This window comes from Pseudopipra pipra, chromosome 4 (genome assembly GCF_036250125.1).
Source record: "Pseudopipra pipra isolate bDixPip1 chromosome 4, bDixPip1.hap1, whole genome shotgun sequence".
Taxonomy (NCBI): Eukaryota; Metazoa; Chordata; class Aves; order Passeriformes; family Pipridae; genus Pseudopipra; species Pseudopipra pipra.
The window spans coordinates 45,495,417-45,522,294 of NC_087552.1; the positions used below are offsets into that span (position 1 = coordinate 45,495,417).

Genomic DNA, 26,878 nt, shown 5'->3' on the forward strand with positions numbered 1-26,878 from the left:
TTTTTTACATTCCTTCCTGCCATCATCACTGACTTTACCAATCCACCGCTACTCAGCTTGACAAAATGTGTGGCCATTTGTCTCACCCAATACTATAGCTTTGTCAAGAACTGAAAAAGAAACAGCTCCTGGTGAAATGATAAAGAAATATGTAACATTAAAACAGCATAGGACGCAGTTCAATAGTGTCTTGATCACTGGTCTTTCCTTCAAAACTTGCCCTTTAAAGAATGCACAGGCTGGCTGATCAGGCAATTGCAGCAGTGATTTTGCTTTTCTCGTCTCTTTGCTTTTATTTTGGAAGTCACTAGCAATTTGGAAAGTAATGCATTTTCTCAGATGTAGTTTGGTATCTTTACGAACATCATCATCTAGCTCCTTGTGAAACTTCAGTATAAGGTTAAGGGAGGTTTTAACACACATAATCTTCAGAAATGTGAGCAAGGCTAAATCAGCATGAAGATTCAGCATAGTAGCGGATTTTACCAGACTACTGACAAATGAAAATGTGTGTCATTAACATGCTTCCTGTAGGGAAAAAAGCAGTGTTCCAGGTGATAAGGCATGCCTTGGACAATGTCCTAAAACAGTTGTACAAGCCCAGCGCTGTTTTCAGTAGGACAGGTGATATTGTAGGGGAACAGAGACACATCATAGTTAATGCCATGGTGAAGGCATGGGTTTGGTTGAGAAGTATTGAGGCTTTAATGGATTGTTACTTTTAATAAGCATGCACCCTCAAGGAACCCAGTTCAAAGGCTGTCATGGGGGTAAGTCTGTTGGGGTACGGACTGGAAAGATGTACTGAGGCTTACCTAGGAGCCTCAGTGCAGTGTCACATTTGTACGTGCCTTGCATTCCTGGCTGCCCCCGGTGTCTCCCAACTGCAGGGAGAGTGAGAGTGTTCTCTTCCATATGAAAAGATGGCGGCGGCATGCTTATAACCAACAGAAAAAGTCCAGACCATTACACTGTTGGGCAGAGGGTTTGCTACACACCATGGGTTATCGATTTCAAAGTCCAAAACAGTATGAAGTACGTGTTAGATTAACTGGCAAGGAGTAGGCTGGCATCTCTCTTCAGAACCTCTTACAGGAGTAAAGGACTCCTTGCGGTTGCTGAGCCTGTTGTGGAAATTGTGCAAAAACTTGTTTAGAAAGGTATGCAGTTGGAAAACTGCCCTTGCTTGCTATCTCTTGGTTTCTGCATTTGCGGGTTTCCTCTTCCACCCATGTTTCTGTATAAAGGATGCCATAATGAAATGGTGTTCTTGGTTCATGCTTCATTTGTTGTGTCAACAAGTGAGAAGCTAATAGAGCTACATGCCTTTTATTATTGCGTTACAGTTTCTAGGTAGAATCATAGAATCATTAAAGTTAGAAAAGACCTCCAAGATCAAGTCCAACCTATGACAGAACACCACCATGTCAACTAAACCATAGCACTAAGTGCCAGATCCCATACTTGAACACTTCCAGGGATAATGACTCCACCACTTCCCTGGGCAGCCCATTCCAATGCTTAGCCACCCTTTCAGGGAAGAAATTCTTCCTGATGTCCAACCTGAACCCCCCACCTGCACAGCTTGAAACCCTTTCTTCTTGTCCTGTTGCTAGTTGCCTGGGAGAAAAGGCCAGCCCCCACCTTGCTATAATCTCCTTTCAGGTAGCTGTAGAGAGCAATAAGGTTTCCCCTGAGCCTCCTTTTCTCCACACTGAACAGCCCCATCTTCCTCAGCTGCTCCTCATATGACTTACGCCCTAGACCCTTCACCAGCTTCGTTGTCCTTCTCTGGACTTGCTCCAGTACCTCAATGTCTTTCTTGAAGTGAGAGGCCCAGAAGGGGACACAGTACATGAGGTGCAGTCTCACCAGTGTCAAGTACAAAGGGACACAGTCCCTTCCCTAGTCCCGCTGGCCACACTATTTTTTTATGCAAGCCAGGATGCCATTGGTCTTCTTGGCCACCTGGGCACACCGCTGGCTCATGTTCAGCCAACTGTCAACCAGCACCCCCGGGTCTTTTTCTAGTGGGCAGCTTACCAACCACTCTTCCTCCACCGCGTAGCACTGCTTGGGGTTGTTGAATCTCATACTGTTGCCTGTCCAGATCCCTTTGGGAATGCCAGAAGGCCAACCGGATGTGGCACCATTCACCACCACTCTCTGGGCTCAGCTGTCCAGCCAGTTTTTAACCTAGTGGTGAGTACACCTGTCCAAGCCGTGTGCTGCCAGCTTCTTCAGGAGAATGCTGTTGGAGACAGTATCCAAGGATTTACTGATGTCCAGGTAGACATCATCCACAGCCTTTCCCTCATCCACTAGGCAGGTCACCTGGTCACAAAAGGAGATGAGGTTGATCAAGCAGGACCTGCCTTTCCTAAACCCATGCTATCTGGGCCTGATCCCTTGGTTTTCCTGCATGTGCTGTGTGATTGCACTCGAGATGATCTGTTCCATAACCTTTCCTGGCACCGAGGTCAGGCTGACAGGCCTGTAGTTCTCTGGATCCTCCTTACAGCCCTTCTTGTACATGGGCATCACATTGTCCAATCTCCAGTCATCTGGGACCTCCCTGGTTAACCAGGACTGATGATAAATGTTGGAGAGTGGCTTAGGAAACTCTTCTGCCAGCTCCCTCAGTACCCTTGGGTGGATCCCATCCAATGTGGTAGACTTGTGTCTAAGTGGCACAGCAAGACACTAACTACTTCTCCCTGTATTGCAGGGGGTCTGTTCTGCTCCCTGTCCCTGTCTGCTAGCTCGGAGGGCGAGTTGCCCTGAGGATATCCAGTCTTTCTATTAAAGACTGAGGCAAAGAAGGCATTAAGTATCTCAGCCTTTTCCTCATCCTTGGTAACAATGGTCCCCCCTGCATCCAATAAAAGATGAAGATTTTCCTTGTTCCTCCTTTTCTTGTCAATGTATTTATAAAACCACTTTTTATTATCTTTAACAGCTGTGGTCAGATTGAGTTCTAGCTGAGATTTTACCTTTCTAACTTTCTCTCTACGTGACCTAACGATATCCTTGTACTCTTCCTGGGTTGCCTACCCCTTCTTCCAGAGGTCATAAACTCTTCTTTTTCCCCTGAGTTCCAGCAAAAGACAGGAACTACTAGGTAACAGTTTTAGACTGTAGGACTATTGTGGTCCATAAACATTTGGTTTCTTACCTAATAGCATTGTAACAGATGAAGAAGCATTTGACATGCTAATAGGTTTTGTTTCAGGAGAGACTTGCTCCTACCAGCATGGAACCCTGCGTGGCCAGTGCTGCAAGATATGTGTGTGTTAAGCATGTGATTAAAACATTAAACAGGCGTAGAGCTCTTTGAAGTATGTAAATACTTCTGAGATTTCCCTTTCCTTTTCATTATTGTGTGTATAAAGAGAATATCCTGTTCTGTGGCTAGAAGTGGAGAGTGAAAAGAGATGGATTTAAAATGCTGCACTGAGGCTAGAAGTCAGTGCTGTAATAACCTTAAGTCAGTGGATGAGTTGACATGAGAGGATAGACACAGACCTCAGAAACAGTACTTTAAACTGAATGCCTGGAATAATGTGTGATGACTCTGCACTCCCCCTCCAGAATGTACAGCATTTAAAAAATATGTGCTGAAAAACCTTTTTACCCCTGCAGAAAAAGGCAGAGGGATTTCTGCTGTGTGTCTTAGTCCTGCTGAGTCAGTTTAAGCATCTAGGTCAGGTTTCACCTGCCTGCAGTTAAATTTTATTCAGTTCTTGCAACCTTCTTAAAAGCCTCGGTGGTGTTTGGTTGGTTTGTTCAGAACAACTTGAAAAGGATTTGATGACAGCTGAAATAACCTGCTGTTCAAGGACAAAGGCTAGTGCCAGACCTTAAAGAAGGGAAGCTCAATGGGTGATAGTAAAAGTAAAGGAAAGAGATAGCTGCTGTACTTCTTTAGGAAGCCTTCAATTGTCATCTTGGGCTTCAGATCATGTTGATGTGGGGGGGGATGCAAGATGAGAAGTGCTGTTTCTCTTCACCCAGCTGCTTTGAGACAAGACCAACTAAATAGGTTGCTGGAAAAGCTCCTGATGTGCAACATCTTAAGTATTTCAGTTGGGCAGATTATCCAGGTGCAACTCTGAAAAATGAAGTCTCTGCTGTGAACTAGAACTGACTTGTGACTCGCATGCTTGAACTGTGAGCAGAGCAAACTGGGGCTGTCTGCACCAGCTTACGTAGGGAGGCCTGAGGCAGAGCTTAGAAACAAAACATCACTTCTTCAGGAGTCTGTGTTTGTACAGTCACCAGCCTGGACTCTGAGTGGCACAGCAGGAAGGTGTGTATTTGCCACGTGCGAAGATGGATGCAGGCAAAAATTACAGTTGACCAAGCTGTGGAGCTGCTGGAGGGTTGGAAGACTTCCATCCAAGTCCAACCTTGTCAGGCTCTCTGCAGACACCGTTAATTTAGTTTTGTGACTGCTTTCCCTCTGTATTTGCCTGACCTGCATTTATAGCCCAGAGCAGGAGTTTTGAAAGAATTTAGGATGGTAATTTACAGCTAGCTGAATTTCCAGGTCCTCTCAATGATAATTTATGTACCATTGCAGATTAAACCCAACAGCTTCCTTATTTGTATGGATTCTTAAGTTGCCCTCTCCTAATTGCCATAACTTTGGCAATTTGTCACAAAGGCAAACTTTAAAATGACAGCCGTGAGATCAAATGGTTGATCAGTCTTTCTGTTGCATTGCTTGAATATCTCACATGCATTGCAGCAGGGGGGAAGGCAGCGGGGGAGGATGGCAGGAGAGTTGTAGAGGTTTTTTGTGGGTTCAGAACTAGCTGTGTAAAGATTAACATACAAAGTGAAGTTACGCACTCGCTTATGGGCTGGTTCAGATGTGAGACTGAGATTTGGTGACTCCTGAAGGAGAAACTTCAGAATCATACCCACAGGTCATGCAGTACTGCATCAATAGGACTAGCTCAATTAGAAGAGGAGGAAACAATAAAGCATCTAGATCAGAGGTCAGCAGTGTAGGTCTGTGTTCTTCAGGCTTTAATAAGCAGGTGGACCTTCAAGTTTACTTTAGTGCTTATTGGTGTATTTGGAGAAATTTGATCCAACAAAACTCCGCTGAACATAATTAGCTATAAATGTCTCATGACTGTTAATACCATACAGGATAGATGTTTTGTAATGCTTTCCATAACTTAGTTCAGTATGTGATGTGGGATGTATTAGCAGCATTTCCTTACCTTTATTGCAATATTTTAGTTGTAAGTTGGCTGATTTCAAAATTTAAGTGTGTGTATATATATATATATATATATATATATATATATATATATATACTTTGCAGGGATATAATCTTGTCCAAGTGTTCTCTCCTACTATATGTAACAGGTATTCTGTTCTGTAGCCCTCTCTAGTTTTTATTCTCTGTTTTCATTGTTAATTTGGTCTTTCTCCTTAGTTCTCAAACTCTTGGAAAGCTGAGTGACAAGAAATCCAAGGGTGGGATGTTTTTGTTTGTGGGGTGGTTGTTTGGGGGTTTTTTTGGGGGGTGGAGGGTGTTTATTTTGGTTTGGTTTTTGTTTTGTTCCATTTTTTTTCTTTCATTGGGGGAATATGTTCAGTTACCAATTATAATTGGTTGTAAACCAGAATTTTTGAAAAAGGGACAAGTCAATATATAGATGCAACTAGATGCTTCCTCTTTCATGTTTGGGAAATGAAACTATCCTGGTTGCTGTTTTAAGTCTGACCTCAGTCCTAGTTATACTAACTGGTCAGCCTCACAGAACATGAAACCACTTTGAAGGTCAAAATAATGGATTTTTTTCTATGATTCACTGTAAGATTTGTGTAAATTCTTTTGTTTAATATTTCAAATGTGCTGTGTTACTTAACACTGTAAGGTGTAACTGTTTACTGTGATTTAGTGAATTTTTGTCCTGACATCAAAACTATGTGTCATGCTTTTTTCAGATGTTTTAAATTCATGGATTTTATTCCTATAATACTAGAGCTATAAAAATAGGGATATTTGCTGCTAGGTAATAGTGTAAAAGATTTCTGTAATGTGAAAGAAATACCTTAAAAACAAAATAGCCCCCCCAAAAAACCCCAAACATATCCCAGATTTTATTTAAATAATACCTTTTTTGTTTTGCTCAAATCGCCTGATTCCTTAGGATCAATCAGACCTCTTAGTTTAAGTGAGGAACATACTAAACACATAGATTACATTCTGGGTAGAATTAATGTATTCATATAAAGTAAGAGACCAGTTTCCAAGGACACCTTTTCTTCAGTATATTGCATTCTAGCAGAGAACACTTTGCAATTGGAGTGGGTGCACACACATGTAGAAAGAAGGGTGCAGCTTTTGGATCTGGTGATGCTGGACAGGAATGACAATTGCAGCACCTAATTAGTCACCTAAGCTTCGTCAGGCAGGCTTTCAATGTAGCTTATGGACAAAGGCTTCCCTCAAGCACTCATTGTTGTCCCAGTTAGGATTCTGCTCCGGGTTGTTGTCTGGAGGAGCCTGTTCCTCTACAAAGGGACCAGGGGTATCAGTTGTAGACTCTCTTCCCAAAAGATTTTTTTGGTTGGTTGGTTGGTTTTTTGGGTTTTTTTGTGGTTTTTTTTAAACTTTGCTGAAATCACTGTGTGTGCTCTTCATGGAATTATACCTTTAAAATCACCAGAAGATCAAACCTTAGGCAGGATGGCCCTTGGAGCTATTTCTCTTCGTATTAGCACAGGATCCATGTTACTTGCCTAAAGTAGGTCAAAGATGATATCTGGATTCAGACTTCAGATTGGGCTTCTGCAGCTTGTGTACTAGTCTTTAGCGGTGACCGTGTGAATAATAATTCTTGGGAGCTCTCAGGATAGCAATCCAGCAAGGAATGGTGGAAGGGAGCGGAGAGGGGAAGAAACTACACCTGTGATCTGTAGCTGTACTGGGAAATCCCATCAGAAAGCCCATGTCTGGCTTTCTGGCACATGATACAGAGAGTCAGAAAAAAGCTCCATCATCAACATTGTGTCCACCAGGGGCTGTGATAACCACTGTGATAGCAAAACACTCAGTGAATACCTGTAAGCTGTGAGGTGCTCTATGTGGAGGGTGCATCTCTGGTCCCATGAGTATGCCTGGACTAGCATGGGAGGCAAACTGGCAAGTGAGCAGGTAAACTTTCACTGAAGGCAAGACTCCCCAGATTGGCTTTGTGGCCGGCAGCACTGTGGTGATTTGGAAATCCTGCATCTGTACACGCATGGGCTATTGGCATTCTTAGTGATGCTTCCCAACCCAAAACAATGCTGTTGGGGTTATTGCAGTTTTTGATGGATAGGTCTCTGCTCTGGGGCATCTGTGGGATCATCACTGTCTCTGAAAGCATTCTGGAATCATGACAGGGCCAAAGAGTGGTGTAGAAGTTCTCCTGAGTTCCAGGTTGTGTGCTGCTCTGACTCCCGTTCTGCTGGGTGTTGTGCCGAATACTTGCTCACCTCTTTGAAAGCAAAGACTGATGCCTTCTGTAGACCAAGACCTACGTGGTCATTTTTTCTGAACTCAGTCCAGTAACTGGGTAATTAAATTGCTGTGTAACAAAACAGCTAACACCCTGGTGTATTAATCTGCCTGTTTTTACATGGAGCCTAGACCTATTAAGAGTTCTGTGCTTAAAAGTAACAACTCTTAGCTTTTACAGAGAAGAGTTAACACTCAGACCTGGTAGCTAAAAGGCTTGGCCTCCTTAACCTGCCAAAAATATCTTGTTAGTCAGTTTTCCCATATTGCTCTGGTAGCTCTTTATTGTTTTTGAACTTCCTCAGGATCTGAGTTCTTCCAGAGATTGCTAAGAGAGTATTGCTAGCTGTGTGAATAAGGAGGGCACTCAGTGGAAGTGCAGCAATGTCAAACGTGTCCACAGATGTACTCTGAACACTCGCTGCAAACATTAGCAGAAGGACAGGTGCATAATCACCTTGTTGAATGTATAATTGAAATAAGTATGTACTGTTGAACTGCTTGGCTTTCAGCTCCTGCAGGCAATTCGGGCTCTCTTTGAGCCTTTGTGTCGGAAAGGAAGGGCCAGTGTGTTCTTGCAGAGTGTTTGGCTGCATTGCAACAAACCTGGTTACTGATGCCCAGGCGTACTTTGATTGATGCAGAGATGAAATGACTTTTGGGAGTGGCTTTTGGGGTGACGTCCCACATACAATGATGTCAGCAAAAGATTTTAAAAAATTCAGGTGTGGCATAATCTGCCAATTAAACTGATTAGTGCTCTGGCTGAGTCCTGAGAAGGAGCTCTGACTACAGCCGTGCTTGCTGAAGGCTTTTATTTAGTGCCTTTGGCTCACTTGTATGAGACTTTTTACCTAGTACCTTCACTGCAGCACGCTGTAGATTGCAGTAGGATACTGTACCAAGGCTATGTGCTAGCTCTCTTGCTATCAGGGGAAATCAGCTACCAGCTCACAAATGTCCCTGACCACTTGGAAGCTGTGACAGTGGAAGAGGTCCTGCGACTCCTGGGGATCGAGATGGAATGCATTGCTGCTCTGTTGGCAGAAGTGAAAGCTAGCCAGGAAGCGATGCAGGCTGGGCAGAAGGAATTAAAGCACGATGTGGAAACATCTCAGAAGGAAATCAGAACAGTGTTAGCATTGCAAAGGAGCCAGCAACAGGTGAAGGAAGATCTCAAAGCAGAGATGAAGTCCAGTCACTTGGATATAAGAACTGTGCTTGAGGAAATTCAGCGAGTAAGAGAAGAAATGGAAGCTCGGTTAAATACTCAGGCTGATCTGGTCTTACTGATCAAAGAAGTGAGCACCAATTTAACGTGTGTAGACAAGGCTTTCCAGAAAATGGAGGAGAGGCAGAAAGTTTTTACCAGCCTGCACCTTCCCACAAGAGAAAATGTTGAGCAAGGATTTTTCTTTGAAAAATGCTTACACCAGAGGCACATTGGTTTTGAAAATCCTGTGGAAGCTAACAGTTTGGATGAGGAATGTGAAAAGAAGGTGCTTGGGGGTAAGACAATTATGACCGCAAGTGTGGAAAGAGAAGTGAGGTTGTTTCCACTAGTGCTTGTCCAGAAGCTTGTTTAGGCTATTTGGAATGCTTTTAAGAAATGTAATTTTTTTAGAAATTGAATGTCTTGCTTAAAATGATTTCTAGTTAGTGTAGACATTTAGTACCTAGACCTTCCTAGTACATGATAAGCAAAGGAAGGCTTTGATTTGGTTCTGCAAACCAAAAAAGCACGTGGTAGATTTTTCATCTGGTAATCCAGCAAGAGTGCACAAGATAGGGAGGCTCAGGAAACCAGCGGTACCTGAGGTAGCCAGCCAGACAAATACTATGTCAAGTACAGGACAGAGCCCCAGCACTTAAATGTAACTTTATGGAACATACCCTGTGTACTGACAGTTGAGTATTTCTTGCCATTATATATGGCTATTAACCACAGAAGCTGTGTATGGGAAACAGTTTACTTTATGGAAAAGCTTGGAATGGGTTTAATTTAACTCCCCAGTGAGTTAGACTTGGCTGCTGTGCCATCCATGTAGTGACTGTAGAGGGAGTGAGAGGATTTGTGGACCTTTTCCAAGGTCTAGATCAAATCTTCTGTGAATGGTTCAGTGATCAAACGGCCTAGTCTTTGCAAAATCACTTTTAAATTTTTTCTTCTTTCCTGGTATGAAGAAGGGTAGGACCTTAGATGGCAATTCTGTTCGATTACTGCGCTATATGCAGTACTTGCGAATCTGATTTCTAGTCTTCAGAAATAGAGCTTTTCAACTAGATTGGATACAGTGGTTTTGAGATTGTTGGAGAGGTGTCCAGAACCTAATTTATGGATGGAATTTGTTCTGTTTTACAAGTCTGACTGTATAAAGGTGGCAGGTAAAGAGGCCAAAGTGAGAAGGACTTGGGCTGGTAATCAGTACTGTCGTTGATGTGGTGGTATCAATAATCAGATGCTTTTGTTTTGATGAAAGCATGGCTTTTGTTTTGACACCACGGCATGCTTTCTATACAAATCTGGAAACGATCTGTCATTGCCCAGAGGTATGTAGGCCATAAATAAGCATTGGAGTGTCGGTAGTGTTAATCTGTAAAGGCAGTTCATGCTAAAGGGGGGTTATGCTTTTCAGCATTTGAAGTGGCTGTGTGTAGCACACATCTATGATAAAATTGCCAGCAGGAATGTCACTGAATTTCATTTCATGCATGTTTTTTTGTTCAGCTTTTTTTTAGAATAGTATCAAGGACTGGCTTGCTTGGATGCTTGAATGAGCTTCTAGGAAAATACTTGTTGGTCTGGGCAGCACGATAAAAGCAGTGGTATGAAACTGGCACAGTGATAAAGGGTGGCTGAACTCTGGATCCAGGGCATATCTGGAGTCTTTTGTCATTTGTGGTTAGCTGGTGTATCACTGTATTTAAATGAAATATCTTCATTAGGTAACTGTGTGATGTAATTTTTTCTCAGAGTAAAAATTATCTGCAAACATTTGTTCAGGTTTAATGCAGCTCTGTCAGGGTCCTAAAAATTGATGTAAAACTCATTTAAAATATTTAATTAAATTTTGACATTCACTAAATTCAGTGTATCAGTGAATTTACCCAATACTCTTAAATCAAGATGAATGCTCTGGTTCTCTATCATAAGTGGAGCATTCAGGAGGGGAGCTGGAATATATGAGAGAGTAGGAGTATGTAAGCTGGTAGGGAAGGGAAGAGCTGACTGTATGTGTTTATTGTCTAGTCCCTGCTCCTTTTAATTTTTTCCCCTCTCTCCTTGATTATTGTCTCGTGATTTTTCAAGGAGCTTCAGAAGGTAACCAGTATTTTCCTACATGCAGTACTGTCCATAAGATTGCTGGAAATCTGATATGGTTGCTCTCAAATGTGAACTGTCATTCATGTAAAGGTATCTACTCAAAGGGCATTGTTATATCTGAACTGTGAGAAAAGAAGTGGTCACATTAGTTAAAATGGTGGTAAAAAGAAGATAACTAGAACTGGCAGCCAAGCTTTAGCATTTGTTGTACAAATTTGTATTTTGATTTAGGTTATGTTGATGCACCTTTTAACAGCTCTACTATTAAACTGCAAGATGATATGTTTCTAATTGAAAATATACCCTTCAACAGTCTGCATCTCTGAGCAGAAGTGTAGGGAAGTCTCCAAGAATACCAAGGGCATTTGAATATGATAAAGCAATATGCTGTCAATTCTCTGACTAGCAGAAAATCTTGCCCAGAGAGGATTTATTTGGAGAATTAACAGACTTGGGAGGCACTTTATACCCATCTCAGTAAGAAAGACACAGAGAACATTAGTATTTTGAACAGGAATCTTGTTTTCAAAGGCTTTGAAAAGAAATGGAGGCTGTGGGAGATTGATGTATTAATGCAATAGTTGATGTGGCAGTCAGGCTCACATTAACTGAGAATCAAAGCTTTTGTCATTAACACTGTCTCCAGTTGTGAAATTGAACCTTACACTGCTGGGACTATTCTAAAGTCACTTGACAACCTTCAAACCAGGTGATTGGGCTGTAGAAAGGACTGCCTCTAGTTGGTTGTTTGTCCCATTTTTCTGCATGTTCCTACTTTTTTTTTCTCCAGATCTCACCTCTCAGGTTTTTTCACTTTATCGTGAAGAAATCTTGTTAAGTTGAAACTATACAAAGTAATCTGCTTAGATGTCTTCATTAAATTGCCAAGGGATATTTATCTATTGCATCACCCTTTTATTTCAAAAGTGTTTGTTCATTCCCTTTGTGATCAAACGGGGAAGACTGGCCCTATCTGCACAGCAGTACTGTACTCCCTTTCCAGTCTGAAGGCAGCAGAGAAACCTATAACCTACACAGCGTTTACGAGTCAAGTGCTGGATTATGTAATGTGGCTTCCTCTGACATGAGATGATTGTGTACTGTGAAAGGATTGAGGTTGCCACATAACTACGAATATTAAATCAACAATGTAATTTCTGGACTGTGAATATATATTGAAATATATTACATTTTAGAGCCTTTTTAAAGTCTTATCCTTGTGACTGAAATTGCTGGCACTAAGAAATGCTGCAAGACCTCTAGTTAATAAGCTCAGATCTGAACTGCAGAGAGGGGAGTTTTTACAAATAAAATTTTAAAAGAAAAAAAATAACAAATGTAGAAAAAATGATTTTGTATTCAGCAGTATTTTAAAGTGCAGGAAATATGAAATCTGTGTTGCAAATGAAAGTGGACAATTCTTATGTTAGAAGTAAGTTACTGGATAGGTAGGATGACAGAGATCTTGCATTTTCTAAAAATATTTGTTCAAAGCACAGTGAAAAGAGCATGTTGAAAAGTATACCACAGAGTACATGAAGGTGAAGAAAAAGTGCAAAACAGTGTATCCAAGGTTATGGTGCTAGAAATTAACCTGGCAGATGATAGTGCCTGCTCTGCAGTGCTACTGAAATAACCCTTTCTCCTAGTTAGTATTTCAGAAAGTGTTTGTAAGAATTTATAACTACTTCCTTTTGCACCTGTCCTTTTTAAGTTTTGGTGAGATTTCAACATAAAATGCATATTAATTAGTTGTTGTTGTTGTTTTAGTTGACAAGGGCAAGCAGCGGAGTCCCAAGAGCTCGTGCATACAGACTCAAGGCTCCACAGATGCACGTTCACCTGGCACAAAAGCAGCAGAGTTGACACAGTACAAAACAAAATGTGAAACCCAAAGTGGAATCATCCTGCAGCTGAAAAAATTCCTGGCATCCAGTAACCAGAAGTTTGAAGCATTAACTGTTGTCATCCAGCACCTGCAGTCTGAGGTAAAAACTCACAACTCATCAATTTTGGCTTTAATTTTTTGAACTCTTCTCAACAAGGGCTTCAGAAAATATTAATATACCAATACCTAAAATCTGTGCTTCCATTCCAGTGGTTTCTGTTTTCTTCTGGAGGTGATGCTCCTGGCATCAGTTGGATAGAAAAAAATGAAAATCCTGACACTGGGCTTTATGGCCTCTCTGCAGCTTCACATGCTTTTTAGAAGAGAAGTTTGTAGTCAAAGAGTCCTTCAGGATTGAGTAGCTTTCCAAATATGTACTTCAAGTTCTGCCCTTGTAGGAAAGATTAGTTTCAACATGTTATCTGCATGACCTTGCTTTATTATCTGACATTGGATGGAAGAGTATATAAGGGGTAGATACGTTTTTGAGCTACTCAGAATGAAGTCTGAGTTGTTATGGTTTTGTTTATTGTTGGTGGTATCTTAAAATTATCCTGCATTGTTGGTGGTGTCTTAAAATTAATCCTGCATTGTTAGTGGTGTCTTAAAATTTTCAGTACTTCATTAAAAAAATACAGAAATGCACCTAGAATTACAGAGTGGAATAATCTGATGTGGTTTAATTTTTATTTGTTCTAGTCTGTTTGAAATACTTAATAACGTAATCACTTTGATACTACAAGAGAAGCTGTTGGTCTGGTTTGAAAACTTTTGAGAAAAGAAAAATCTGAAGTTAAGGAAATGATAACATTATGAATTTACACTGCACAGCTAATGCAGGCTTTAATAGCAGTTTCTCCTGTATTTATAACTAATGTTCCAAGATTGGTGTCAGTTTCATTTCAGCTGTTCCAATATGAAGTGATTTTCCAGTCTGGGATGCAAAAGAGCACTAGGTTGTCTTAGGATGCTGCCAGAAACGTAACATTCTCTTCTTGTGGGATAATAGCTGCTTGCTTTCACTTAATCTAAAAGTGCTGCATTTAACTCCAAGTCTGGTTCAGCTCTAAAAGCAGTGGCTCTTAGCCAGTTTTCTGGGATTGGTTTGGCTGGTTTTTTAAAACTCTTGATTGGAAGACCTTTCTCTGCTAAGGAACTAGTTTAAGATCTTCAAAGCAATTTGGTACATGATTTTTGGATGCCTGTCATCTAACACAATATTGTGAAATTTATATGTGAAATTGTCACTGCTAAACTTCTGTGCAATCTTCTAATTACTGAATAATAAGCACACTGATTTTTTTGGTAACTTTTATAATTAAATGTCTTGGCCTAGTTTCTTCTCTCAAATATTTTGTATTGCAACATTTTAAAGTTCACCAATACTTTATACATGTTATGTTTAGTGAGAAGAAGCCTGTCATACAAATCTGTTTCTTCCAGGCTATTTTACAGGTTGCTTAGCCTAAATGTGATTTTTTTTTTTAGGTTTTTTTTTTTTTTTTTTAAAGAATAATGGGGTTTTTAATTAAAGAAAATGTGGTGTTGAAGATGGAGGGAAGAGAGAACTGCATGGAGGAGACTAGTAAATTTGCTCCTTATTCCTCTTTGTTAGTCTTTTGCAGATGGAAAGAAAAATTATTTCTGTCAAATTGTATAAAATTAAGTATCTTGGACAGTTAAGTCTGAGCACATGAAATTAATCTGACATATACCAGTAATTGGTATTGAGATTGCTCTCTCCTTTCCCGGGATAAGACAATACTTGCTGAAGAGTCACTGTTTTATTCTTGTGTACATAATATAGGGATGAGAAGGACACTTCTGCCGTGGTGGTATAAGGAATACTCAGAATCTGTTAGTTAGCTGAAAGATTTCTAGGTTTTAGGGAACACTGTGAAGAGTTGTTTTGGTTTTGTTTGTTGGTTTGGATTTTTTCCTTTAGAGTGAGATGTGGAGTCTGGTACAGCTAACTTAATCTCAGTTGGCCATATGATTATTCTTCTGAAGGTCCTATCTCTTGAAGGACCCCTTTGATGTAGCTTTCAAACTCTTTGGATAAACTCAGGGAGAAACCTGAAGTTAGGTTTGAGTTCATGAGGCAGGGTCTCATAGGTTAACTACTGCAGAGCCAACCTAAAAAAAGCTTCAGCTTTTCTGGTTTTCAAAAAAAATAAAAATCATGCTTAGCTGATTACATGAGGAACAAAGCTGTGCTTCCTTTCTTCCCACTACAGCAAGTGGGAAGAAGTGAAGTGACATAATGCAGTGTAAACCTAAGAAACAGCTCTGGAACCAGAGGAAGGACTTGCTCTTGACTTCTATGGTGCTGGTCAGTCCCTACAAAAGACCAGTTCAGTTTGCAGAAAGCTAAACCAGCCAAAGAAAGCATTTCTTTGCCAGGTTGTGATGTGGACTGTCCTAATGTGTGGTCAGAGCTGGTGCAAGGGTGAGATGGGGTCAAGGACTGGACTGGCCAAACAGAGAAAGAGCTGGAGTGAGCAATTGGAGTACTTTGAGGCTGAGCAGCCCAGCCCAAGCCTCTTGGCAAAATCTGCTCTGGCCTCCCCTGCTTTCCCTCCAAGGCTGAAGTTCCTGGAAGTTGATTCAGCTGCTAGATGTGTTTGGTTTACTTTTGTGTTTGTTTTTTTGGTTTTTTTTCAAGAGTTCCTAATGCCATTTCTGCACAAAAGTTTCAAGTTGCTTCTTATGAGCTCATTTGAAGTGGAATATAGCTGTGAATGAAATCAAGACTTGCTTTCAATGACTTCTCTCAGAAATGCAGCCAGCCCGTCTGGAGTGAAGTTGAGAGGGTACTATCAAATGGTTAAATGGGATTGAGCAATGCTGCTGTGGTGTTTCTAGCTAAGCAGGAATCTCTGGCAAAACACTGCCTGAGCTCAAACCTGTTTGTTGCAAGGGTTACCTTGTAGCTGTCAATAGTAACAGCTGCCTCTGATAAAACCTTCACACCTGAGCTGTCAAGTGTTTCTTTGGGGAGGGGGTGGGTTTCTCTGCTTAAGTACCTTCACCAAGACTCTTCTGAAAAAAAATCATAAAAAGCTGATTTCTGCCTCAGAGGAGCTGTTGTTGCACTGGGTTAATGCTAGATGGAAACTCTCTTGGCATCCAGAATGCTTGATGGCAATGAACAGTGTGGCTGATGAGAACACCGAGTTTTTCCATTGTTGGACAGCTCTGTGTGTGCTGGCAGTGACAGAAACACGTGTCAAACTGTGGGCTAATCATAAAAAAAGCGAGTTTAGTCTTTCTAGACTACTGCTCTTCCCCTGGTCCACTGGCAATTCCTGTGACTTCATGACTATCTTCCTGTTTTTTAAATTCAAACGAGAAAGGAAAAGTGGCAGTACAGAGGAAATGGTGAAATTGGCCATTTACAATAAGTCCATGAAGTGCCAAGAAAGCTGTTTTCTGTTAACATTTAACTGCACTGAGCTCTGAAATTTGCACCACTGCATTTGAGTTGATCTTTTAACTTCCCCAAGTATTTATTTTGCTTAATAATTTTGAATTTATTTCTTGTCCCTTCAGTAACAGATGCGTTCCCCGAGGCTTTAAATATATGGTTAGCATGTCTGTGGTAAGTCAGGCTGGGGATGCCTGCAGCTCTGCCATCTCTTCCCTTATCCTTGTGTATGCACAGCCTTCTTTGGGAAGCCAGTTCAGGCATCTAGTTTGGGAAGGGGGAAAAGAAATTATTATGGGTCTAGTTTTATAGGTCTGTCCATGTCCAAAGTGTTATGGGTATGTCCCGTATGTGGTTCACTGCAGGAAGGAGTGGGAGTGAAGACCCACCAGTGCTGGGGTGGGATGGGAACGTGTACCTGAGAGGTCTGCAGCTGTGGCTAGGAGCCAAATGCTCCCTTGGGAAGTTAAAAAAAAAGATCACCAGCTAATGAGGCTGAGGCTGTGGCAGCTCCTACCTGAGCCTCTACTTCTTGCCTCCTGAGGGGTGCTCAGCCCCTCTCCCTGCCTCAGGGCTGCCCCCCACAAGGCTGTGTGAGTCCTGCAGCAGGGGTGTTTGAACTTCCAACTCACTGCTGTGTATAGACTCTTACATCTTTGGGGGTGGAGGGTGTTTGTTTTAGCAGCGTGGTAGTAGCTTGGTTTTAAATATGGTTTTAAATTTGTCTGTTTGAGAGATTCAGCCTTCAAGTGAAAAGGTAATGTACAATTAGAATTACTTGAATGGCTTTGTAACTGTTAAAAGCATGAATTGACAGATACTTCCCTTTTATCCTCTCATTTTAGTGTCTAAACTGCCACATTCAGAGCTACTCAAGCTGTTTAAAAATTTTAGATGGTAAAATGTTTATTATAAACACCCATTTTTATTCTTCTAGTTTAATAAACGATTCTAAGCATTTCAGATTCTGCTATAGAAATGAGCTTCAAATTTGTGTTTGTGCCACAGGATACTACAGAGATGAACAGAAAACTAGTTTCACTGTTCAGCTTCTCTTGGTATGGTTATGGGAAGACTGGTATTTACAGTTGAAACTTGGGAATGTCTGTGATGTCATCTTCAAGAAGTTTCCTTCATAAAGGAAAAGGCATTTTGAGAGGCTATAAAGCCTTGACTACAATATGTGGATAACACTAATTGTGAGTGTGACACAGGAAACAACATGAGCATGTGCTAGAAATTGTGTGGCTGAAACAGGCTTCTGTATTTCTAGCAGGAAATAGAAATTAATTATTAGTATATGACCTGTTGTAACTGGCATTTCCTGACAAGTGCATGACTGTAAGAGTCGAGATACTAGTTTCCTTGGGAACTTCTTAGCACTTTAAAAGAGTTTTATTTCCATTTTGGAATACATGAACACATGTATCAGAAATACTTGTTCTGGCCTTTGTGGTTGTTCAGCAGAAAATGTTTATATTTATCAAATGAAAAATGCATATCCTGCTTAAGGAGCAGAAGTACACATTGCATCACTAAACCCCAAACCATTTATAGTAAAAGGAAGAGTTTTTGAACAATTGTATCTTTTGACCTGTAAGTGCAAAATATATTGGGAGACCTGTTGTTTAGATTTGCTGTCTTTAAGTTCAGTCTATACTTTTGATTTTCTAGAACCTAACATCAAACTTGACCAGTTTTCATTAGAATTTTCATCCCAAGTGTATTTCTGCTCTTTAAATTTGGCTTCCCAAAATATGGACATAACTTTTTCCAAGAGATAATAAGGATATTTAATTCAGATAATTTTTATGTTTCTTTATATTGAAAAAGAAAAATCACATAGAAGTCAAAATATAATATCTTGAATTTGAGGAATGCAAGTATTTTCTGTTCAGTGACGGAGAGTATTTGAGTAATAATACAGTAGCTTCCCCCTGTAGAGCAAACCTAGGCTCTGGCAGCTTGCATCTGACAGGTAGCTGTTGGAAAGCAAGGAAGCTTGAGATGATTCTCAAGGCTCCTATAAGGTGGTGTGAATGAACAAGAATATTTTTGGCAACAGACTGAAGATTTGTGTGCTCTAACATCCAGAAAAACATTTTAATCCATTAATTACTGTGAAACTAGGCTTTGATGGAGACAACTTTTTAGAGGACGCCTCAGTTAAGCAATTTATTTGGTACACCTGGGTGTTCAGAATGGACTACTGCTGGAGAGAATTGGGAGTCCTGTCCTATAGTTACTCATAGCAAAAGGTGTCTTGGGAAAAGGCACCTTTGACCGAAACAAACTTGGCGTTGCCATCAGTGTTGCTTTCAACAAAGCAGCTGATTTTCATGACTACCTTGTTATTTTTTCTAATGATATTTTGTTCAAGAAGATGCAGAATTAATGACAGTAGCAAACTAGAGGTGCTATTACAAAATATAAGGGAGCAGTTACTGGAAGAAAGAAAATAACATCTTTCCATCTTGTTTCCCTCTTTTGATCTGTACTACCGTTTCAAGTGAAATTATAAACAGCCTTAAAAATGGAATGACATGAAGAAAATAGTGTAATATTATGTTCAAGCATTGGTTCTCATAACATTTCTAATAACTTTATAGTGGTAATTACAGTTTTATAGACATGAGAACTTCAGCTGTGACAGTATAACTTGCCAAAGTTGCATGGTATCTGATGGAGACTGTCCAACTCAGATGAGCTGGACTGAGACAGAAAACTTTAGAAAATACTAAGAAGTAAGTAGTTGCTTAGATAAGGTAAACTTAATTTTTACGAGATCATGAGTTTTACAGGGAAGGAAGGAGTCATTCTATGTGACAAGTGAGAACTAATATTAGAGTTCAGAAGCCCTGTAAAGTAGAAACCAGGCAGTTACAGAGACGTTAAATAGCCTGTATTAGTACATCAGGACCTAACTCTGCAAGGCTATTCTGTGAAGGTGGACATCACTTCTAAATGGGAAAACAAAGATCCCTATGAGCCTAATAATTCCACGTAATGCCTGTAAAAGCATGAAGAGCCCACAAGTAAATCCATTTTAAATACATAGTGACTCATAGGAATCCTGTTTGACTGGTTCTGTGCTTTAGTGTTTCACACACTAAACATCGGGGAAAAAAACATCTGATTCTCCATAAAGGTACCTAGCAAATAAAAGACGTAAAATATTAGAAATTACAGTGAGTCTCTATCAGCTAATCACATAAGTGTTGTTTCTGAGTCTTAATTCTGTTTGAAGTAGTAAGTCAAGGTGAAAACTGATCGCTTATTTCACTTAGTAAGAAGGCGGTGCATAACACAAACAAAGCCAAGAGTAAATTAGAAGTAGTCCTTTCACTGTATATTTATTGACTGGAGATGGTTAATGACGTTTTCATTTTATCACAGTAATAGTCTGCTGCTGCCTTCAAAAATACACATGGAGCAGAGTGTAAATCCTGTTTATTGTGCTACTTTCTTGGCTCATTTCTTTAGCTTGCTTTTGCACCGAGTGATGCAGGAGAAATGACTTCTCAAGGGGGATTTAGGTGAGGTAGGGAGGAGGTGAGTTTAAAAGAAACTAATTTCTAAAATTGCTGATTTCTAATCAGAAGATTTATTTAGAGGATTGGGTTTTGCCAGGAAAGAAGGAACAGGGACTGGTAGAAATTCTGTGGTATAAGGACCAAAATCATCAAGGCAAATGTCATACTGCAAAGCGGATATGAATGGCCCTTTTGTTACCCCTTGACAATTACCTCCAGGCTGTAGCTGATGACACATGAGTGACTGGAGTTTATGCAAAGGTATGACTCAATTTCTGCACTATGGCCAATGATGATCACCATCTTTTCATGACTGGTGCTGCACAAAGATGGAGTAGATTCTAATATCTAATGCTTTGTCCCCAAGAGGAGTATCTTCTTGGATGAGGAAGACATCCTGTTGACAGCTGAGACTGTACCAGTATTAATAATATATAAATTATGATCTCTTTTTCAACCTAAGCTCATCTCTTGTAAGGTCTAAACATACATGTTACAAAAGTGCCTGCAATTTTATAATTCATTAAAACTAATTTATTATGTTTTTAAGATGCTCAGCATTTCTCTCTTAAGTTTAAGAGTAAGTGCTTGTGGTTTAGTTTGACAGCAAATGGCTTGCAAAAACCAGGCTTTCTTTTCCCAAAATAAAATTAATTTGGCCCTATATATGATAATAAAACACACATAAGTGCTTCCATTCTTTGCACTGATTTGTTCTATACGCTCCGAACAAATTTTATTTAGTCTGTTCTAATAAAATACCTTTAAAAAAAATCACAGTGCTTTTATATTTAACACTTAATTTTCTACTCCTGTAAGTTTTGAGTCTTGAAATTACTTGTTTGCAAAGTTTTGTATTGCTGATGAAAATTAGAAGGCTGATCTACAGCTTTCGCAGTCAGAGATGTTTCCACCTGCCAGTTATGCCAGTGACAGGTACAGTTGCGGCCCTTTGCCTGGGCCTTGTGGCTACCTGTCCGTGTGCTGCAGACTGCTTGGGACCAGAGCCTTTCTCTGCCTTCTCTGGGCAGGCATCACGTTGCATCCCAGCATTAAGAAATGCGCATTTCAGTGTAGTTACTATATGTTTGTGTCATGGGAAAAGTCCACAACACGATCTGATTCCCTGAGATGTTTCACAGGCTAGAAGTGAGTTGTGTCTCTTCCTCTGCAATGTACTAGTGCGCTGCAGTTTTTGGTTGCAGCAGTCCACAATGCTGCTTCTGAATCTGTTAATGGGGTGGACTAGGCAACTGTGGCAGGTAGTTTATCACATAGATACCAGTGTGACATAGCTGCTTGAAATTTAAAAAGAAAACAACTCCTTATATTTTGGTATACAAATGTGAACTTTTCAGTGTTGGTTTTTTGAATTTTTCCTTCTTTACTACAGCTCCAAAACAGTACATATTTCATTTCCCAAAGGAGTGTGCTTGTTTAAAATGGGAACTGTGATGTGTGGATAATTACTACCAGATGGGCGGTGTTAGCTTATTTGGACACACATACTCAAAATCCATTTTCTGCCATGGTTTACTCTTTTATATTGAGTAACTGTTGGAGGACTTGCAGTTCTTAACATGGAGGAAAAACTTGCAAAAGGTAATTAGGACTTTCTGGCCAGGCACAGCCTATCTGTGGCTCTCAAAGCCTTGATTTGCAGGCAGAGCATGGGGCTTCCACACCAGTGCCACTCCACCTGCCCAACAGTAGGAGTGTGCAGGGAAACCTGAAATCAGTAGTCTGACTAGTTGCACATCCTCTCAAGGAAATAAAGTTGCCTGTTTGCTGTAAAACTGTGTGCTCCTCTGCCATGGAACTGTGGGATGGTTGAGGAATGCCCACTTTTTCCAGCTTGAGAACTGCTCAGAACGTGACATCTTGGAGGTATGTTTTCTCTGTCTTCTGTGAAGATTTTTTTATAGGTTCATAACCAGGAAAGCTGGGTGCTTGGTACAAATATCTCTTTTGTTCATTCTGGAATATGAGCTTTTGTAGAGCTTCCTGCTTTTAAAGCAGAATGATGGAAACTGTTCAGACAATGATGTGTCCTCACCCTTGTTTGTATCTAAAATGACCCTAGGCTGGTCTGTTTGAATCTCAAGCTGTAGCAAAAACAGCTGGTTGCCAGGAAAAATGCTCTTAAGCCTGTAATTGGGCTGCATAACTGCCAACAAAACAAACATGAATGACAAATTTCGTAATTTATTCCGTTCCTGAATTGGTAATTTTTGTCATCTTGAAACTGCCATGTTCTTTAACATCCTACCTTGGACCTCATCTTTTTCAAAAATGTTGTAACAGAGCATATCACACCCTCACAAGTGTCCTTGCTATGGGGCACACATTGCTTGTCAAATTTTCAAAACATGTGAAGGATTTTTAACTGGCTAATCTTTCATGTAACAAGAAATGTCCAAGTCTTCTTTATATACTGAGAGCTCTTTTGTAGCGTCCAATAGCAGAGATGCATTGCCTGATATTGCCTGTGGCAAACCCAAGCTCTGGTCTTGTTCCTTCCTATAGCTTCCATGTTATAGCAGGGAGAACATTTTGGTTAGAGCTCAACCTATAACAGATTCTTTTTAAATAAGAAAAATAGGTACCCAGTAATCTACCTGATCTTGGCATAAATTCATAAATTGTACTGGAAACAATTGTAAATGAGTATGAAGACCCTTCTTGAGTCTCGGACAACTAATTGAGAATGATCCCTATTGCCAGATTTATCTGGATAACAATGCCAAAATTGCTTGATCCCGTATGCTTCCACTTGGTTCTGCTCTTTTGATTTCCAGTATTGATTTTTCAACTAGAATCTTACTGAACATAAACTAGAAGGTTACTGGATATTCCAGCTCAAAGCACATGCACGCTTTTCTTTAAATTAAATTCTGAAGACAGGCCCTTACTGGACTATTCAAGTGCTTTTGGTATTTTACTGCACTAAGATTTCAGGTTTGGGAAACTTTCATGTTTTCTTAGGGAAACCCCCTCATACCTGGAGCTTCAGTTCTCTCAGAACTTAGATAAAAGTGTGCTAGATTAACTGCTAGTCAGTCTGACTACTTCATGGGGCTGCTTAACCCCTTAGCAACTTATTCTTCTTATTTTAGGCTGGCAGTTCTATGGCTAGCTTTTTCTGAATGTATTCTTTAACAGGAGGTGATGATACAAGTCTCTCTGGATTTCTTGGATTTACAAAACTATGAATGGGAAAGCTAAAGATTGAGGCAACAGGTTAAACACTACCAGTAAAAAGCAACACAGGCTTGCTTAAGAGCAGCAAGAAACATTAAAAAAAAATCTACTAAAGCAATGTTAGTGTATTTTACATTGAGTTTTTAGTCTCAACCTCTTGTTAGTCCTTAGTATATTCTGATCTCACATGCCCTTTTCTCATCAAATTTCTTTAACTAAAAGCAAATTCAAAATGTGTGGACCATGAAGAAGACCCTTTGGAAACACTAAACAAGAATGTTAGCATTTCCAAAGGGTCTGCAGCATGGTCCAGTCATTAGGGAAGATGTGATATGTTTTACTAACAGTGTGGGCAGGAAGAAAGCAGGTTCAAGGACGATGACTGAGAATTAGAAGAAAGAATGAATATGTAAACCAAGGGGGCACTATAGGAAAAAAAAACCGCCTATGTGTGTTTGTACATACTTCAGTAATGGACTGAGTTACTGCAAAAGCTTTGGAAAATCCCATCAGCATGAAAATAAGTGCTTTGGTAGTTAACTTGATTATAGATCCACTACATGGTGGTGTCCCAGCATGTAAGGATGCAGCATTCACGTTTTCATCATCAGATGCTGTGTCCGTAGTGGGAACACAGGTGTTAAGCTGGAGTGAGATGACTCATCTCTCCTTTTTGAGCAGAGAAGCAGGGAAGACCAGGGTGAGTCCTTTCAATAACTGAGCTCTCTGGTATCCTGAGATTTACCATCGAGAGCTAGGCGTGGTTTTCAATTGTAGCCCACTGCCACTGTAAAAAGCCTCTAAGTGCTTAATATGAAATTACAGCACAGCTACTTAATAGCCCTACTAATGTGTCAGTGTCCAAATAACTGTTAAGACTGCTTAAACTGAGTAATTGAAAGGGAATCTTTCCCATTCAAGATCAAAAATATAAATATTTCTAGTAAAGGGCTGGCTGGTTGTTCTAACCAGCCTTTACAGCTGCAGAATAATAATATAATTAATAATAAAACTTGCAGCAAATGAGAGTGTGTAGCATAAAAATTACTCATTTCGATTAGTCTTGTGTCAGACCTTAATACATAACTGGTTTCTGGGTGCTCATTCTTTGTAGTTTTTCTTAAGAATGGTGTATTCTGCTGCTTTATTTGTTCTGCAGGCATGCAGTGAGTATTCCCTGCCTCCAGAACAGGGTGCTCTTAAGACAGTAGCCTGTGGTCAGGCTGCAGCAAGAGTGACCAAGAGGAAACAGGGAATCTGTTGTAAAGATGAGGTTTTCCCTGGGGAAAACCGGGTGCAGGTGTGGCCCTACCAGTCTGTGAGCTCCTCTGGTGTGGTCAATTGTGGACAAGTCTGTGTGATTTTTGGACCAGTGTTTTGGGGGGGGGTGTTGCCCCCCCCTCTTTTTTTGCCTTTTTTTTTTCCTTTTTTTCTTTCCCCTAATGTATCCTAGCTAAAAGAAAAGCATATAAAATGAGTTTCAAGCTCTTTGCACGCACAGGGCCTATGAACATAAGCGTGGGCATTGACAGCAGCAAAGTCACTGTATCTGTGGGTCTCCCGTTCAGCTCAGGCCTCCTGTGGCTTATTTGTGCATCAGCAAATTAGGTGTGAATGCAGCGTATAGCAAGCTCGAAACGCCTGCGGAGAAGGACAGTGTTCTTTCTCTCTGTGATCGCGGCTGCCGCTGGAGCAAGCGGAGATCGATCGGTCTAATAATGTCTGGGGCTCGCCTTTCATAAAAGAAGGGCTGTGGCTTTAAGTAATCGCTGGCTGCCTGTGCCAATTGCAGAAGCTGCAGTATCTGCCGCTGTCGGGAGCGCCCGGCGCGGCAGCAGGATAACCTGCGGAGGCAAGGTCCAGCCTGCGGCTCGGCCAGACCTGCCCGGCTCGGCGGTGCCGCCGCCCGCCGTCGCCGATGAGGGCCGGGGGGCCGAGCGGGGGGCTGCCGGCGCGGGAAGATGGGCTGCTCTAGCAGCAGGCTGTGCCTCTATTCTCAGTGTGCTGCAGCAAGGGTAATGAGTGTTTGTTTCACAGCTTTGCCGACGGCAGGGAGCAAGGTGAAGCATCCTGCCAGGAGGACGCGTGGACCTTGTCACCCCCACGCCGTGGCCATGGGTGTGGGGTGGCGGTGCCGAGCCTTGGAGCAGCCCTGCCGTGGCTGTGCCTGTGCCGCTCCCTGGGCTGCAGGTCGAGGGGCACAGGGGCCTGACCGGCCACCTTCCCTGGCCAAGGCACAGCTCCCGGGAAAAGCAGGGAGATGGCTGCTTCTGCTTTGTTATGATCTGTTCACAGATTCCTTATGATTCTCTCTGTGTAAAAAACACTATCTATCTTAACATTAAGAACTGTGAGCAGAAGGGTGGGCTGTATTCAACTTTGAACAGGGCTGTGCCTTTCCTTCATGGAAGACTGAGTGTTTAGCAAAGTTTTTGGTTTTGTGTTTGAGTAAGCTTAAGATAAATATTTAATGCATGCCTCTTTCACATATACACTATACTTCTGTGCCCTTGACAGCTATCAGTTGATTTGTTCTGGAGGCTTGTGTTGCTACACCCACCATAAAATATGTAATTAGTTGCTGCAAAGTAGGATTTTAATTGCAATGTTATCCTGGAAAAAGCTTTTCTTTGTTTTAAAGTATAACTTCCTTAACAACAGAAGAACATCTGTATATATTGTAACAGATGAACTGTTATCGTGATTCATATCTTGGCTTCTTGTTCCTGCCTCTTGTTTTCCTGCAGAACACATGTAAGTTAATTGTTGGAAGGTGCCCCACTCAGATTACTGGTAACCAAATGTTTGCACTTGTTTGTTTATTTTTCTCTGCAGAGGGAGGAAGCACTGAAACAGCGTAAAGAGTTATCTCAAGAACTAGTTAACCTTCGAGGAGAACTAGGTAAGAATTTATTTTTGTATTCTTCATTAGAACAAAAATGAAGCAAAACAGAAAGACAGATGCCCTGGTATTGTAATGACAGTCATTTAATTCCCTGACTGAATTCCACTCAGAAGCTTTAAGCGCTGTGGAGCCCTGACAGCGTGACCCCAGGTTCACTGAATTCCTGGCACTGATCTGACTGCGCCTAGCGGGGCCTCCTTGCAAAACATGCATCTGATGACCCAAGCACTCGCTTTTTAAAAATGGGAGGATGGCTGACAGCATGTATACTTCTGTTTGATCCCTAACTTGTTTGTGTGCTGTCTTCTAGAGATTTGCTGGGAAAACATTCATAAACCTGTAAAATATACTGTGCAAAATCTGCATTTTTGCTGTAGTGACTTGTAGGTGGATGAGTGTAAAATTAAGGAAATGCTTTCAGGCTGATGAGATTAAGTCTTTGAACTCATCCTGGTGGACAGCTGTAATATGAAATTGAGCTATAATGTGCAGGGGCTGGTTTAGCCAACTTTGAAGCTTGATTTAACTGCATTTAACTCAAAACCAGATCATTTTGTGAAGTGTAAAAAGTAATTGGATTGAAAATGATAGCACTTGAAAGTAAAAAGAGTGTTCTGTAAAAACACACTTCTCTTATCATGAAGCCTCTTTAAAAAATAATAAAAAAAAAAGCTTTGAAACCAGAAGTAATACATGTGGAGCAGTTTCAGATACGACATTGATGGAGAAGTTGGAAACACTTCTTTTCACATGCGTTGAAAGTCGAGCATTGTCTCAGCCAAACAAGTGTGAGTGTAGGTCTCGTTAGATGCGGGTGGTGCGTTTAATGTTCAGATTTAATTTTTAGCACTGATTGGTAAGGCAGAGGTTCCCTGGCAAGTGCTCAGAGTTGGAAGTGCAGTGGGGAGGGAGGGGTTGCCCTGTCTCCCCAGCTGAAGCAACAGAGCACAGCTTCTCCACTTGCCACTGTTCCTGTCATCCAGTTTAGAGGGTTATTTAAAATGCAGTTTTCTAAGAGCTTTATTTGTTGTTGCATAAAGCTACAAGTGTGTGAACTGAGGCAGTATCACAAGC

At 40.9% G+C, this 26,878-nt stretch overlaps 1 protein-coding gene across 12 annotated transcripts in view; it reads left to right on the forward strand.

The window, feature by feature from the left end:
• Positions 1 to 26,878, forward strand: part of MTUS1 (microtubule associated scaffold protein 1) — a 131,159-nt gene that overhangs the window by 89,467 nt on the left and 14,814 nt on the right. For 10 of the 12 annotated variants that reach the window (XM_064652756.1, XM_064652752.1, XM_064652750.1 and 7 more), the window contains 2 exons: positions 12,621 to 12,838; positions 25,735 to 25,801. In XM_064652756.1, the coding sequence (XP_064508826.1) occupies positions 12,621 to 12,838; positions 25,735 to 25,801 (285 nt within the window). Of the gene's footprint in view, positions 1 to 8,306; positions 9,035 to 12,620; positions 12,839 to 24,710; positions 24,915 to 25,734; positions 25,802 to 26,878 lie in introns of those variants that run through there. The other 2 variants (XM_064652758.1, XM_064652762.1) reach the window with 2 other exon arrangements.